Source organism: Paroedura picta, chromosome 6, assembly GCF_049243985.1.
Source record: "Paroedura picta isolate Pp20150507F chromosome 6, Ppicta_v3.0, whole genome shotgun sequence".
NCBI lineage: Eukaryota > Metazoa > Chordata > Lepidosauria > Squamata > Gekkonidae > Paroedura > Paroedura picta.
The window spans coordinates 113,297,931-113,314,993 of record NC_135374.1 but is presented as its reverse complement, the minus strand read 5'-3'; the positions used below and the strand labels follow the sequence as shown (position 1 = coordinate 113,314,993).

The 17,063-nt window shown below is 45.6% G+C and overlaps 1 protein-coding gene across 2 annotated transcripts in view; it reads left to right on the top strand.

Moving 5' to 3' along the window:
- KLF5 (KLF transcription factor 5) overlaps window positions 1-16,041 on the top strand; it is a 39,006-nt gene extending 22,965 nt beyond the window's left edge. For both annotated transcript variants that reach the window (XM_077343991.1, XM_077343992.1), the window contains exon 4: window positions 9,662-16,041. In XM_077343991.1, the coding sequence (XP_077200106.1) occupies window positions 9,662-9,840 (179 nt within the window). In that variant the 3' untranslated portion in view covers window positions 9,841-16,041. The remainder of the gene's footprint in view (window positions 1-9,661) is intronic.
- Window positions 16,042-17,063: the final 1,022 nt, after the last annotated feature.

Below are 17,063 nucleotides of genomic sequence, written 5' to 3'. Positions count from 1 at the left end.
GAAACAGTTCCCGCTCTGGAACTTGGGCCAGGCTTTTTCCCCCCTTTCGGCTGAATGACAGAGAAGTATGTAGAAATGCATGAGAGCTACTCCCAAAGTGTGTTCTTCTGTTCTTGTGCAGTCCTAAGCAGAGTTGACACCTTTCTAAACCCATGGAACTTCAGCACATTAGAAGGTTCTAATTCTATTTAGGATTGCACGGTTAAAATTGTGTACTTTCTTCCCCTTCTGTTCAGTCTGCAGTTATCCTCCACGGTCTTTTTCTCTCCAAGGATACCCTTCTAAGTTGCCCTGCATTAAGTTCTCTCTCTCTCTCTCCCCCCCCCCCGCCCCCCTTTTCCTGAGCACCACTGATCTTTCGTACTAAATGGAAAAATAATAACAAAAGGATATGTAAAAGCTAGGAAACCACAGTTATGGATCTGAGCGTTCTCTTTCCAGGATTTCAGCTGCAGTCCAGGAAGGTTGCGTGTGAAGAGTAATATGGCTTTTCTAATTTGATGAAGGAGCTCTACTGTGGATGGGGGTTTGGTCAGCCAGGTTTCCATCCTCCGGGTATGATTTGCTTCTGCAGTTTGCACGTGATCGAAAACTCAGTTGTACAACAGCTTGCTTTTCCGTGAAGTAATAAACTTGCTTCTGGGCTGTGCTAAAGCTCCCGTGACAGAATGCTTCCCCATAAGGAAAAAGAGATTCCTGTATATATTTAAAGCTTATTATATATATATTATTAGATTAGATAAATGGTTAAACCAGAACTTTTGTTCCCAAGATGGAAGGGATCCTGCAGTATTCTCTCAAGTGAGTCCCAAGGCCTGATGCCTAAAGAAGGATTCCCTGTTTTGTGGGTGCTCTGCTACGCTTGCCTCATTTATATATTTGAAATAGTATGATTGTAAGGGATCATTTATATATTTGAAACAAGAAGATTTGTCTGGTGGAGGAGGCCAGTGGTCCATGAAGTTGAGCATCCTGTCTCCAGTTACTGTGGAGCAGAGATTCCCAACCTGGGATCACTGCTGGGGCGTGGCAAGCTGACATCACTTCCGAGGCTCCTCTAAATCTGAAAAATTATTTCAGGACCTCCTCCATGATCAAATGGTTGAAAAACTCTGCTCTGGAGCGCCAATGACAGGGTATAGAGCAGGGGTAGTCAAACTGCGGCCCTCCAGATGTCCATGGGCTACCATTCCCAGAAGCCCCTGCCAGCGAATGCTGGCAGGGGCTTCTGGGAATGGTAGTCCATGGACATCTGGAGGGCCGCAGTTTGACTACCCCTGGTATAGAGGCTAAAACCTTTCCCAAGTATTGCCTCCTAGCAGCCTCTAAAAGCTAGTTGTCATGGCTTGTGGCCACCAATAGATCTGTCTGTCTAACCCGGCCTTTCTCAACTTCTTTACCATTGAGAAACCCCTGAAACATTCATTAGGCTTTGGGATACCCCGGAAGTGGCACGATGGTGCAGAAATGTGGTTGGGAAGCATAGCTGTGGACATACCCATCCAGGGCTCCTCCCTTTCCCACTTCCTCCAAGCCCATCATTGGGCCAATTTTGGGGGGGAGGGGGGAAAAAAACGGGTTGACACAACCATATATGGTCATATCACATTTATGTATATTAGTTTTTATTAACCGCTGCTGCTAGCTTATGGCGGCTTACATTCAATTATAAAAAACCCCCAACAGAAGACAATAAAAATTTAATATAATACTAGCAGCGAGATCCCCTTTACTTCCTCTCCCCCCCATCCATACCCAGCAACAGCCCCTACCACTGCAACAGCCACTACCCCAAGGGGGTACTCCTGCCAAGATGTCCGGCACAAAAGGCCAATGCAGAGAGGGACCCGATCTTCCTGGCCTCAACTGAATGCCTGGTGGAAGAGCTCTGTCTTGCAGGATCTGCGGAACTGCGATAGCTCTATCAGGGCTCTCAACTCTTCCAGGAGCTCATTCCACCAGGTTGGGGCCAGGACTGAAAAGCCCCTGGCCCTGGTTGAGGCCAGGCGTACCTCCCTGGGACCGGGAACAATCAACATGATAAGCGTTTAACAAATTTTAAAATATATTAAATATTAATGAACTCCCACCCATTTGGGAAACCCAGGGTCACTGAAAAACCCCAGGGTTTCACAAAACCCTGGTTTAACCCCTTGGCTCCTGGCTTTCCCCGTGTTCTATGGCACCAAATTGCACATTTTAATCACTTGTTGATTAAAACCTTATGTCATTCAGCGCTTCTCTGTGAATTTGATCCATTTAGCTGTGATGACTTCTCTCAGGCAAGGTTTACTTCTTTCCCTCCCTTCTGCTCCCTCTCTGAAAGCCACAATTTCCAGAAAGACTTTGAATCACTTCTTTGGTCTCCCCTCCCCAGCAAAATAAAGCTGAAATCTTAAACAGTTTCAGAGAAGGCACATTTGAAGAACATTGTTTCTGAGTAAACATGCACAGTGTATGTGTATGCATCTATTCTTCATTCCTTGTCATTAATCTAGAAATAGAATTCGTAAGCTTTGTGGAACAAAGGTTTGGCTTTTACTCTGCAAACCTCCATGGACACCACCCCACGTCCATTTCCAATGTCCACGTCCAATGTTCTCCCTTTAGTTACTGCTGCTACAAACATCAAAGTTGTTATCAGCTTAGTACATTTTTATCCCACTTCTTCCTTCCAAAGAAGCGCAATACACTTTGTTCTGTCCCCTGCTTTGTTTTGACCTCCCAGCAGCAGTGGGAAATGACTGGGCCAGTACCACCCAAAATACTTTGTGGCAGAAGGATGGTTGAAGCCTGGATTTTGCAAATTGTAGTCCCAACACTATACCAGAAGCTCACTTTGGGATTGCTCCCCCCACTTTGGGGGTTTCAGAAAGCAGGGGATATCCCTACCCCCAAAAAGTATCAATCCTTACCTTGCCGAACCTCCCTATCCACATTCACCAGGACCAAGAAAAACATCCTAAAGTGCTGACATCACCCAGAAGTGGCACCAGCGTCATCAGGCGGGTGACACTCTGGTTTTGGGGGGAAACTCTATGGTTAACCATAGAGCAACCTTTTTCAGGTTTTTGACCACGGAGGACCCCCTGAAATAATTTTTCAGGCTTCAAGGAGCCCCAGAAGTTGTCAGCTGGCCTCCCTGACACACTCCCTGGAAGCGACGTGTTACCGGAAGTGACATCGCCACCCACATTAACAGGCAGGCCCAAGGAGGACTGAGGGGGCGAGAGATGGGAGGTGGCTTAAGGCAGAAGAAGGCATGCAGGCAACACCTCCTCTCAGACATAGAAACCATGAGCGAACTCACTCATGCTCCGGAGGTGGAAAAGGGGAGCAATTGAAGTGGCTGCTCCCCTAGCTTGTGGCTGAGTCCATTGAGGCAGGAAGGGAAAGGCTGTGGACCCCTGACGCTCCATAACCCCCTGGTTGGTAATCCCTGTCATCTAGTGATGCACATGACATTGCTGACGTCACCTCTAGGTAACCTTACCACACTGGGCACTCCTGTGGGATCGGGTAAGTGTGGGGAGGGGGGAGTTCACGGAGAATGCTCTTCCCTACCCCACCCACAATGCGGCAGCACCTGACAACCCTAACTATACTACACTTGTAGTAAACCTGTTTACTACAAGTGTTAACCTGTAAACAAGTAAACATGTTTACTACGGGAGCTCTTTATGGCTGTGTAATAAAATCAAAATAAATACATAAAAACTGAATTCTCCATTCCCTGCCTACTTGGAAAGCGAGCATGTTGAGGAAAACCGAGGCTAGTCTTGTTGACTGGTAGTTTCTAAGGAGGAGTTTAAATATAAACTCATTCTGCATTTGTCTTCTTTGTCTACAGTTTGTCTAGGGCTAGGCCCTAAGTTGATAATGATCAATTAGAGAAGTTTTCGACAGCTACAGTCAAAAATTTGTATTTTTACAATAAGAAATGTTCGATCTCTTGATACAGATAGAAATTAGGCCGTCTTGATAGAATATCCTTGTGTCTAATTGAACGAGCTGCTCGTTAGTAATGAGAGAGAATAGTTCACCCCATCCCAAACTTTCTATGAATACTCTTCCCATCACTTCAGCAAACATAGTTATGAATTTTATAGTTATGCTTAAAAATATCCCCACTTAGGGCCCTAAATTAAACAGCCGTATATTTAGGAATCAGTGACAACATGTTCCAAACCAACTGTTAAAGCTGTGCAATTAAAAATCTATATTGGGCCCTTACCGAAATCTGTGGTGAAAAATTTCAGAGGTGCTAAGTATCATATGTGCCAGTTGAAGTCGCTGGGAATTGCAGGTACTTGTCACCTCTGAATATCTGGCTAGTTGCGCTACTCAGTGTAGGCCACCAATTGGAAGCCTCACTCTCGGAGAGGTGGCTTGAAATAGTAAGCAACCTCATGTATGTCAGTCGTACTTTTAATCTATTATTGTATCACTAGGGGCAAAGCTCATTGCATTCAGGAATACAACGGGCGCTAGATTGCGGGTGGTGGTAGAACTCTGTGAATGGCCTCTCCCCCCCCTCCCCTAGGACCTGGAAAGGTTGCAGGCTGGAAGCCCCTGGGAAAGGAACTCACCGACAGATGTAGTCTGCATGGGGCTTTTTACCCCCTCCCAGATCGACTAAATCTCTGCAGTCTACACTGAACTCAATTTCCATTTTGATTTGGGGCACTTTAAATTTTCCCTCTGCAACATGCATGATTGATTCGTGGTGACCCTACCTTTCCCTTGCGATATCCTGGAGTGGATATAAGCCTCAATCTTTCAAAAACCGGCATCAGGAAGTGTGCACATTTCTGCTTTTTGTGAATTGACTTGCTACCTCATGCCTCCAGTGCTGTAGCAAAGCAGTGTGCTAGACCGTCAGTTCCCGGTTGCAAAGCTTGTCTTAAAGTGACTTTGCTCCAGAAGCCCTAACTTCTCTCAGTAGGGATTTGCCTCTTGGATTTGTTCCCACCTCCTCTGCTGTCTCCAATCCTCTCCCCCTTCCCCATTAAAGAAAAGAAAGAGTCTCCTGCTGCAATTGACTCCCCTCCCCGTTCTGAGCTTCCCCAAACAAGTACAGAACACTTTCTGTTTCAATTGGAGGGGGGGGGGGAGATAGAGGAAGACCCGAGTTCAGATGATCTGAATTCAGCAGGATCCACAACAGAAAAAACCAAGCAAGTGCAGAATTAGCACAGCTCCTCCTCCAACCCCTTACCAACTATTAAGTGGAACAGATAAGTATACTTCTGATTTCGAAATAGTGCTTTTATTCGTGAGATCCTCTTTTAACGTACCAACAGCAAGTTGCTAGATCTTGCGTGGGTAAATAAAAGCTTTTAAAATTTCAAAACCAAATAAAAGAGGGGGCTTCCAAGTCAGGAAGGACATTATTTCTACAGAGCTCTCACATAGGCCTTCGCCTTGGCTTCTAGGAATAGAGATTCTATAATGTTTTCCTTCGAATACTTACACTTGCCTGTAAGCATTGGGGCTGGGATTTAATCCCAACCAGGTTTAGCTGGATCAGGGGCCTTCTGTTTGCTCCCTCTGTTCTGGGAGGTTGCCTCACTGGTCGGGCTCACCAGTTTCTCCTCCTCCTTCAGTAGTACACCTTCTCCGTGGTTGTTTGGTTGGTGTCCCTAGAATATCTTTCCCAGACCAATCTTGAAGTTGTTCTGAAGGTTGCGGCCCTCCAGATGTCCATGGACTACAATTCCCAGGAGCCCCCTGCCAGCAAACGCTGGCAGGGGGCTCCTGGGAATTGTAGTCCATGGACATCTGGAGGGCCGCAGTTTGAGTACCCCTGGTTTACAGTGAGCCCATTTCAGTTAGAAGGCTGTCTGTAGAGTAGGGTTTGAGGTTTTTCAGCTCCTTTGAGTTTTAAATAACAGTTCCGATGACCTTTGCAACAGCCCTGTGAGGAGGGACGGATGCAGAGTTATCTGTGTAAATATAGTGGCTTCAACAGCATCCTGTTAGGGGGAAAAGAACTGCCTGTGTTTGGATTGTCAGGAAAATGCAAGGATGAGGAAATTCTTGCAGGTAGGGAGAGGACCTCTCTGTCTCTCTCACTCACTGAATGAGTAAGAGTGTTCTTAAACCCAGGTTTTACTGGCTCAGAATACATAGCATGACTCTTTGCTTTAAAATGTGAAACCATTGACAGCATTAGTCAATTCTCGTGCATACAGATTACACGCCCAACACATTTTCAACAATATATTGCTTAAGCGTGACTTAGCTCTGGTTACAATTAATGTACCAGAGTGCACACAAAAATAATTTATTATTGACGAGTTCAACGTTGCAAGAATCAACTTGATAAATATGTTGCTAGTATTGTGACTGTTTTCTACCCAAATAATAGTCTTATTCACTACCCAAAAGGTAGGTTCCCCCCCCTGTTTTCAACTTCCGTGCTTTTCTGCCTTTCAAGGTAGCCAAGGTGGTACAGTGTGGTGTGGTGGTTAAGAACGGCAGTTTCTAATCTGGCAAGCTAGGTTTGATTCCCCCCACTTGCGTCCAGCTGGTTGACCTTGGGCTCGTCACAGCACTGATAAAGCTGTTCTCCTGAGCAGTCCTTTCAAGGCTCTCTCAGCCTCACCTCCCTCACAGGATGTCTGTTGTGGGGAGAGGAAAGGAAGGTGATTGGAAGCTGCTTTGAGACGCCTTTGGGCAGTGAAAAGCAGGGTATAAAATCCAACCCTTCTTTGCTTTCTCTCTCTGGCCATCTTCACAGTTGTGCTTGTAGAAAGTGACTTTCAAATTTCCTAAATGGAAAACATAGTGCAATTTTATATGCTGCCATAATGTATTTTATATCGTTTATACCGCTGATAAGTATATGTACACAATAAGAAAGAGTTGCATCCCCCCTCCCTCCAAGTTCTGGCTTTACAACGGTTCAAAACTTCCAAAAATTTTACACTCCTCTCTCCAGCGCTGTCCCAACCCAGCCATGTTCTGGATTGATTGCATTTGTAGGCCGCCCTTCTCTTACTATACTCCCAGAGTGGCTGTAATCTGAAAGCAAACCCTAAAAGAGGTGTGGGGGTGAGGGCTTGGGGAATTTTGGTCAAGTTTCACCCCATTTGAATTACTTGGATAAGGGTATGCTTTGGTATCATCATCTGCTGATGTCATATAGTATTATACCCCAAATAAGTCTGTGCTTGAACCCAGTCCTTCTAGGGCAGGGGTAGTCAAACTGCAGCCCTCCAGATGTCCATGGACTACAATTCCCACGAGCCCCTGCCAGCGAATGCTGGCAGGGGCTTGTGGGAATTGTAGTTCATGGACATCTGGAGGGCCGCAGTTTGACTACCCTTGTTCTAGGGTCACCTCTCTTTCTATTTACTGCAATAGTTAGCAGCAAACAAGAGAATTTGTTTGGTCCCTTTCTCTACTCTGTGCATATAGAAGATCTAATTTGTATGAACCTAAACCCTTGGCCGTAATGTTATCGAGGGCTACCAATCGGCCAGTGTTTTACTGGACTTGTGTCCTGTCAGGTGCTCCATATTAAGAGTCTGCAAAACCAATGGGTTCTGGGTTTTGTCAGGTCCCGTCCAGAAGAACAGTGTTTTCAAAAATAAAAACCTGGCTGCTCTAGAAGCATACCAGCACCAGATGCATCTGCGTCTGGATACCATTTTCTAAACACCAGATGCTTGGAACAATCCGGGGAGGACTGTTCCTTTCATGCCTGGCTCGTAACTCTCCCAGTTACCCTGGCATCTGGATGTCCAGTGTGGGAAACAGGATGCTGGACTGGGCGGGCCTTTGGACTGATCCAGCTGGCGAGCTCTTTTATGTTGTGTTTCCTCTGCCTGTACCTGGGTAAATGGAGTCCTGTTAAAAAGAAAAGGGAGAACAAGGATCCTTTTAGAAGATTGGGAGCTACATTGGAGTAGGAGTTGCCCCACATACTCTGCTTTGGGAAATTCTTGACGATTGGGGGGTAGACCCTCGGGGGCGGGAGGTCCACAACTGGGTGTAGTGCAATACAGTCCATGCTCTGAAGCTGCCATTTTTGTTTAGGGCAGGCTTTCTCACCCAGGGTTTTTTGACAGCCCTGGAAGGGTTTCCTGAATGAGTGGGAGTTAGTTAATTTTGTAATTTTTAAAAAATCTGGTGATTATCGGGTGTTATGACAATATATGGTAATGTCCGTCTGCCTTCCCCCGTCCCTGCCAAATGACCAGTGATGGGTCTGGAGTGGGTGAGAAGGGGAGGGGCCCCGGGTGTGCTTCCCCACCATATTCTGCACAATCTTGCCACTTCTGGGGTTCACAAAGCCTGGGGATTATTTCAGGGGTTTCTCAACGGTAAACAAGTTGAGAAAGGCTGAACTAGGGGAACGGATTGCTGTAGTTTGGAGATCCATTGTGATTTGTGGAGATTCATTGTGATTCCGGGAGATCCCAGCCCCACCTAGAAGATGGCTACCCAACACGTGAATAATAGTGGAAGCCCCAATCTGTAAACGGAGTGTTTACATTGTGGGATGTCCCTTTGCACCCATAGTGTAACCCTCTGGAGTTACCCAAGTGACCCAGGAAAAAATGTGTCATAGAAGTTCCCATGCAGCAAAAGTAGCCGCAGGGACACATTCAGAATGAGATGGTAGAATCCTGAATTGCACTGCTTCAGCTTCAGGGCAGGATTATCCTACTCCTGGACTTCTTTCATGTAAAAATTGCCTTACATCTATTTATTTGCTTATAGTTGCGTTTATACCCCGCCCTTCCCTGGAGGCTAAGGGTGGCTAGTAAAGAAACTATGCAAGGAACAAAGGGGTTGGTGTTATTTTCTCAACACATTCTCCCATATATACCTACCTGATCACTATGATCTTCTTTGGAGACCCTGTTTCAGTTGCATCACTAGCTGAGGCTTGATAAAGGGCGATTGGAGAAAGGGTTTTCTTGGTTGGTGCCCCTAAACTTTGAAACCCTCCCCAGGGACTTCCCTCTCTCTCCTCCATTGGGGCCATCCACCAGTTAATGAAGACCTTTCTTTGTTTCATTTGAATTGCCCCCCCCCCCCCAATAATGGTTCATTGGCCTTCCTCTACTATTGTTTAAGTTTAAATAGATTCAGGTGGGTATTGGTCTCTCACAGCAGGATGAAGTTTGAGTCCAAGGGGCACCCTTAAGACCAAGCAAGTTGGTAGGTATAAGCTTTCATGCGCATGCCCTCGGAGAACTGGCTATGATTCCTGCTTCTCCACATGCAGCCAGCTGGGTGACCGGGGCCAGCTATAGTTCTCTCCGAGCTCTCTCAACCCCACCCACCTTACAAGGTATCTGTTGTGGGGAGAGGAAGGGAGGACGATGGTAAGCCGCTCTGAGACTCCTTCAGGTAGTAAAAAGCAGGTAACAAAAATGGCAGCTTTTTCTCTTCTAATACCTGGAATAAAACTTGGTCTTGCTGCTGGACTCAAACTTTTTTCCTATAAGTTTAAAGGTTACTTTTAATCGTTCAAATGTTTTAATGTCTTTTATGTTTGCCCCCTTGGGGGACCCTGCTTGTGTGGAAAGGCAGCATAAAAATGTTTTATGTAAATGCGTCCATTTGGGGGGGGGGGCAGTTCCCTGTTACTTGGGCTGGACTCTTGCTGTAGGGTGACTGACGGATCTTCTTCTTCTCGTTCTAGGAGAGAAGCCATACAAATGCTCCTGGGAAGGATGCGACTGGAGATTTGCCCGCTCCGACGAGCTGACCCGCCACTACAGGAAGCACACCGGCGCCAAGCCCTTCCAGTGTGCCGTGTGCAATCGCAGCTTCTCTCGATCTGACCACTTGGCTCTGCACATGAAGAGACACCAGAACTAGGGCCGAGGATTTCCTCCTCCTCCTCCTCCTCCTCCTCCTCCCCCACGAAGGCTGTCGGGTGGTATCTATGCAACGTCCTAGCGCCTCCACCCCGAGTGTACGTTTTCAGTTAGAAATTTTAGATTTTGAGTCTTTTGACTGTGTACAAAACTGTTCTGCATTTTTAATACAGGAAACCAACAAACTGGAAAGATGTGTATTTTGTAATATTTATGAGGAAACAGGGAAGACACTGTGCTTGCCACCCTTGGGAGTGTCCTGCCATTTTAAGGCTGTACAGATTTTGCTTTTCACTTGGCTTTCTCATCTCAGGGCCACCTGCCATAGGTGTATATTTTGCAGATACGGACCGGTCAGTGCCACGCAGGTATCTGCAAACAAAAGCCCCCGTTGGCATTGGCCGTGCAAGCATTTCATTTTACACACGGACCCTTTGTTCAGCTGCAGAGGGCGCGTTTGCGTATAGATGTGTATAGATCAGGGGTAGTCAAACTGCGGCCCTCCAGATGTCCATGGACTACAATTCCCATGAGCCCCTGCCAGCATTCGCTGGCAGGGGCTCCTGGGAATTGTAGTCCATGAACATCTGGAGGGCCGCAGTTTGACTACCCCTGGTGTAGATCTTGCAGTGGGTCTAGAGGCAATTGCCTAATGTTGTAGTCCTCTTATCTGTGGGCCTGAAAGCGATTGAGGGCACAGCTACAACACAGAGTTAAACCAATCCAATACTCCAGTCTCCTTTCCCATGGGTGCTGTCTGGTAAATTGACTCGTGTTCGCTGTCCCATCAAACTGCAGTTTGGTTGGGTGATTCCTTGGGAAAGGGAAAACCTGGCATTAGAACTGATGCACACTTTTCCCAAGACTTGCCCTGGCTCCTGTCTGCAAAATGTGATCTGGGAAGTGTCCCTAAATTTAAGTATTACGTCTCAAATGCTCTGGTATCTATATTTTTTAAGTGTCCTGACCAAAACACTGTTTCTCGTACGGGGACAGTGTTTAGGAAATAGAACTTTAAATTTGAATTTACAGCCAAATAAAATTTGTTGAGGACAAGCCACGATTTATTTTTTATGTAAGAAATTTTGCTGGATGTTTTTAATACTTTTATTGTTATGTTTTATAATTTTGTTTTCCTTTCTGTGGAGATGAACTTATTATAGAGAGAGAAATCCATAAATAGCCATGGAACAAAATGTTCTGTACGTTGCATGTTTGTTACGACAAAGATTTTGTAAATATGCAAATCAGCTTTTAACTTTTTATTACAAGAGAATTTTTTCATTTGTTTTTTTTAGAAAAATCGACTGGAATAGTAGTGGTCATTTTACTTCTGACAGTTTAATATGGCACATCTCAAATTCTGACATTTTAAATACCTCTCAAAATGGTACCGCCTTGGCTTCCTTTCGTCAGCTAACCATTCAAACCCTTTACTTATCACTTAGGTGTGATGCACTGAGTATACAAAACAAGATTCCCATCCCCACCCCCAACAAAATAGTTGTGGAAGAAGGGTTGGTTTTTATATCTCGCTGTTCACTACCTGAAGGAGTCTCAAAGCGGCTTACAATTGACTTCCCTTTCCTCTCCCCACAACAGACACCCTGTGAGGGAGGTGGGGTTGAGAGAGCCCTGACATTACTGCTCTGTAAGAACAGCTCTGTCAGGATTGTAGCTAGCCTAAGGTCACCCAGCTGGCTGCATGTGGGGGAGAGGGGAATCAAACCCATCTTGCCAAATTAGAGGCCACTGCTCTTAACCACTACAGTCATATATAAACCATAGGGCAAGTACCAAAAACTTAAACAACAAGGGTGTGTGTGGCCCCCAGAACATCAGACCTCTTCCTATCAGCTAAGTTGACAATCGCTTTAAAAGGAAGAGTTGCGGATGTGAATTTTTAATACCAAAACACAAAACGGGCTCCGCAGAGGTATGTTCCAATTTCCATGTGGGCATTGGCTTTGATACGACTGGAAGTATGCAGCATACGTGCGTATGGCCCATGCAGATAAACTACAGTTGTGCTGAACAGCTGGTTTGGGGAGAGTTACAGCTGTTTACACAGTTTGGCAGCTTATTTGGGAGTGTCGCATGTACACAGGCACCATTGCTGGTTGAGGTTGGGAAGTCAAGCAGCACAGCATCCCTTTGCATGTCTGTGTTTGCAGTTTCCCACCAACTAGCCATGTGCAGAAGCTTGTTCTTATGAATGTATGGGTGTGAAGCATAGCAGAGGAGAAGGAATACTGTATCTTGGGGGGAGGGGGGAATTGTGTCCATCTTTAAAAGGCTGTTGTGCAAATGCATTGTGACACCCAGAGGGGAATGTCCTCCGCTCCAAGAGGTCAGCTGAGACCAGCCAGCCAGTTTTTGCACACCCTTCAAAAGGCCCAGTTCAGCCATCACACCAAACCGTGGTTTATTTCAACTGTGCTTTGCTTGTGGAACCAGGCGATCACTCCAGTCCTGGTTTGTCCCAACAAATACTGAGGTGCATAGACTTCTTTCTGTAGTTTTGGGGAAGATGATAGTTCAGACTGAGAGTGTGGCTCAGAAACCAAGTTCAGTTTGATGGACCTTAACCAGCCACGGTTTGTGTAATGATGTTCAGTCACACTGATTGCAGTTAATTGAATTAAACCCAGATTTTGTGCAATGTCTAAGCCGAGCTAATTTCTTGCCCATTCTTGTTGAACCTTCACCTGCCCTCTTCAAGTTCTCTTCTCTTGAAACTGGTAGGGAGGCAGGACCATTTTGATTGCTGTTGTCAATGTATATTTCATTAACTATATTACAGCAGAAACATCCACCTCCATAGCCCCCTGCAATGATACCTGCTTACATAGACGGCACTAAAGAAAAACAGCCACGCCACAATGGCCAAGGAAACAAAAAAAGTAAAATCTCAGACGTGCCACATTTTTTAGTTTAGGGACTGAATAACATTGCCCATTTTATGAGGGCAATATAGCTCCATTTTTACTTGCATTTTATAAAAATGTTCTCAGGTTGTGGTTACCTAAACTGTAAATCAAGTAGTACAGTTCTGGGCAATATTAATATATCAGAAATTCCCGTAAGCTGTGGTCAAGTTCAGATGCAGAAGTGGATGCCTGCTTGGAAGGAGTACAAAGCAGTTAACAGGATAGTTTCCCTCTTATTCTTTAAAAAATAAAGCTACACGGCAAAGTGAAGGGGGAAAAAAGTGTCTGATCCAGTCAAAGAGAGTATCTTAAGCACATGGTTAATGCTTTCTAGCTGAAATCAAAAGGTTCTAAAGATGTTTGTCTCTACCACTGGCATCTGTGAGACATAAATGCCTTTACCTGGATTATACTTAATATTCTTTAGGGCAGGGGTAGTCAAACTGCGGTCCTCCAGATGTCCATGGACTACAATTCCCATGAGCCCCTGCCAGCGTTTGCTGGCAGGGGCTCATGGGACTTGTAGTCTATGGACATCTGGAGGACCGCAGTTTGACTACCCCTGCTTTTTAGGGCCTGGTTTACACAGATCTTTGTATGAATTCCTAATCTGCCACCTCTCACTCCTCACACCCGCCAGATTTTCTTGAGGAAAGCTATTCAGAGATCTCGTAACAAAAGTTCCAGGATAATTGAAGTGTTCTCTCAGAGGTGTCGCTGATTTTCTTCAGTGTCAAATACATATACCTGCTCATTCCTTACATATAGCCTCTTGGACTAGTAGAACTAACATTGGAGCTTCTAAATACGACCCGTATTTTGAAAAAAACAGTGCTATCGCTTAATATAATAAAATGGGCCTCACTCTTCTGTTGAAAGCACACTGTCGAAACATCTTGGGAATATCTATACCCAGTTTCAAAATCTTTCCCCATCAGAAGGTGGTTTGAGTTTCGTTGCTAAGCCTTATCATTTATGTAGGCATATGTTGCATGTATAACATAGATAACTTGGGTACCATTCAAACCATTCTCACTTAAATTGGCCCATGTCCCAAGGATCTCCATTTAGGTTCATTCCATTGGAGTAAACCTCTTCACCCCATGTCAAGTCAACGGGCTACTCCCATGCATTTCAGGTGCTCTCGAAGAATCCTTTTCTGCATTGATTTGTCTCATGAAGAACCTCTGCATATCAGCCACAGGTCCAGGTTGGTTTGGCTTTTTTTTTTTTTTTTTTTTGCTTAGTTCAGACCAGGGCTAGTCAAACTGTGGCCCTCCAGATGTCCATGGATTACAATTCCCATGAGCCCCTGCCAGCGAATGCTGGCAGGGGCTCATGGGAATTGTAGTCCATGGACATCTGGAGGACCGTAGTTTGACTACCCCTGGTTCAGACCATTCAAGAGTTTTCTCTGTGTTAACTGAATTGGCATAAGAGTTTCCTGAATTTCCAGCCATGCCTAAATTACCCTTCATTGCCTGGTGGGAATCTGATGCATAATAGTTGCCTCCTGAGATCAGAAGAAGAGTTTAGAACTAGGGGATTCATTTGTAGAAGCTGGTTAGATAATCTTCACTAGTGATCCCCCAACCTGGTGCTTGTGGGCTCTGCGTTGCTCACCTACAATTTTCCTCGTGCTCATTTGCATTTTCCCCAAGTAAACTCATTCCTGGCTTTCATCCACTTTGAAGCAGGAACTGCTTCAGGAAAGGCCGGAGGGATGTCATTTCTGCAGGGAGTGCCCATTCAGAAGCAGGGTTGAACTCAAGGTTGGAAACTCCCAGTAGTTCGTAATTGGCTGCAGTACCCAGCAGCAGCCATTTTGTAGTGGCACCTGATGTTCAGAATCACAGAAGTACTCAACAAGATTGTGAGACGTGCTGCAAGTAATGAAATCATGCACGTTTAGGCCATGACCCGGGGAGATATTACGTTTGTGTAGTAGGGGTTCTTGTTCACTGATGAAGCAGTTTTTTTTAGAGATTGATGACTGAGCAGTAACGTTGTGGCTTCCCCCTTGTCCTAAGGCTCTGCGCCAGCCTATTGCATGGAGGAACCCCTCAAATATTTTTCAGGCTTTGTGGAATCCCAGAAGTGTTGACATGCCCTTCAGAGAAGTGGGCGCAGGAGTAAGATGCGCGGGGGCCAACCAATCGGTCGTTCATTTACCATTTCCATCGTGGAGAAAGAGATTTAGACCTTTTGAGTAACAGGGGAAGTGGGCTCCAGTGATGTCTAATGATGTTAGCGGTCTTCCGAACTTCTGGGGAAGGCCACGGAACCCCTGCGGAACTCAAGGTTTCCCCAGAGCCCTGGTTGGGAATCTCTACCCATTCTGTGATTGGGAATAGGTTGATCTCACCCAGGGGTCAAGGGTCACTGGAGTGGTTCCTAATGCTTCCCAAAGAGCTAGCGCTGACAAAATGTAACAAGGTCTGGTATGCTCTGGAAACTCCCCACAAGCCCTTACAGGGTCTTTCTGTGCTGCAAGCTATTGGCTTGGATCCAGTGATGGCGCCACGGGAAATGCCAATTGACTTGTGACACACTTCCAGTTGCGCATCACAGTGCCCAGAAATTGGTTGGCCAGGTCTTTGCGCGAGTGGAAACGCAGGTCAGGACACTGCAAGCTTGGCTTCTCAGCAGCTACTGGCACTGCCTTTTTCTTTGCATTTCCACCTGTGCAAGAATCCTAGCACCAAGTGGCAATTTTTTGCAGGATCTAACCCCTAATGCCACGCTGTCAACCAAAATACCTGACATGCCAAAAAAAAGAAGTAGTTCTCAAACAGCAAAACTTTGTTCAGACTATTGTTTGCGTCTTTTATTTATTGTTTTGTGGTATATGGTACACATTTTTTTTAAAAAAAACATTATTTCCATAAACTTGATAAATTAAAGTTGTTATAGCTTTTTTTAAAAAAGAAAAAAAGCATTGCTCATAACTGTAAATAGATGATGGGGAGATAAAAAAAAGAAAGATGTACATAATTTTTTTGTAAGGCTTCAAATGTTTAATCAGGGGGGAGAACCCCCCCCCTGCCCAAAGCATATATTAGTTGCTTTTTCGCTGCTTTCCCCCAGTCCTTCTGTCCCCCCCCTTTCCTGGCCCTTATTTTTTTATGGTGGTATATCCTATGCAAATGATCAAGCGGACAGCTGTATCTTTGTTGAAAGAGAATGAAATGGTTTATATATAAATATATATAAATATATATATAAAATACTTTTTTTTCTTTTGGAAAATAAAACAAAAGTGCCTAAGTTTAGTATTATGTGTGTTGATGTGTGCGTGAGACTTCTTAAGCAGGCAACTGTACAGGGACTGACATGACACCATGTTGTGGGAGGGGGTCACATGACACATGAGTCACATGACAGGAAGAGGCGGTGCCTGTGCTGAAAAGTCACTACCCAACCATCTCCATGCACTATCCTGCTGGGGCTGTAGGAGGCGCCACACGGCACCCGTCTACACATTAGGAGCAAGACCCATCCTCTAAAGCAGGGGTAGTCAAACTGCGGCCCTCCAGATGTCCATGGACCACAATTCCCAGAAGCCCCTGCCAGCGAATGCACAAATTTGCTACTAAAATGCACAATTTGCTACTACCAACATTCAAAAATAGTCACAATATGACTGAAGAATGGTTGGTCTTTGTCCATTTTTATCCCCACAACGGCCCTATGGGGCAGATTGTGTTGAGTGTGTGGTTGCCCCAAGGTCACCCAGGAAACGTCCTGGCAGAGGGTGGGATTCAACCCTGGGTATTCCAGACCCTAGTCCAACACTGCAACCGCTACACCGCATTAAGCTGGGCTTTCGCCACACCGTGTAGGGTTACGCGCTTTGTCATGGTTTTGTTGCCTTGGCAATCACCAAAGCCGAAGGCGGCGCATAGGAGGTCAGCACCGTGGCGTGGAGAGGAACATGGCTGCTTTAGAGGGTGCACTCCATGGTATCAACCCCCACTGAAGTCCCTCTCCCCAGACTCTGCCACCAAATCTTCAAGAATTTCCCGGTTCAGAGTTGGCAACTGGAAAAGGCCCAAATTGACCCAAATTGTTTTATAATGTTAAAATGAGATCGGATAATGAATGATGGATCTTATGCCCAGTACAGCATGTGAAACTTTAGGAACGAGCGAGTCCGGCATCAACTTAGAGATGAACAAAATGTGTGGTAGGATACAAGCTTTCATTAGTCACCGCTCACTTCCTCAGATCCCTTCAGGGCAGGGGTAGTCAAACTGCGGCCCTCCAGATGTCCATGGACTACAATTCCCAGGAG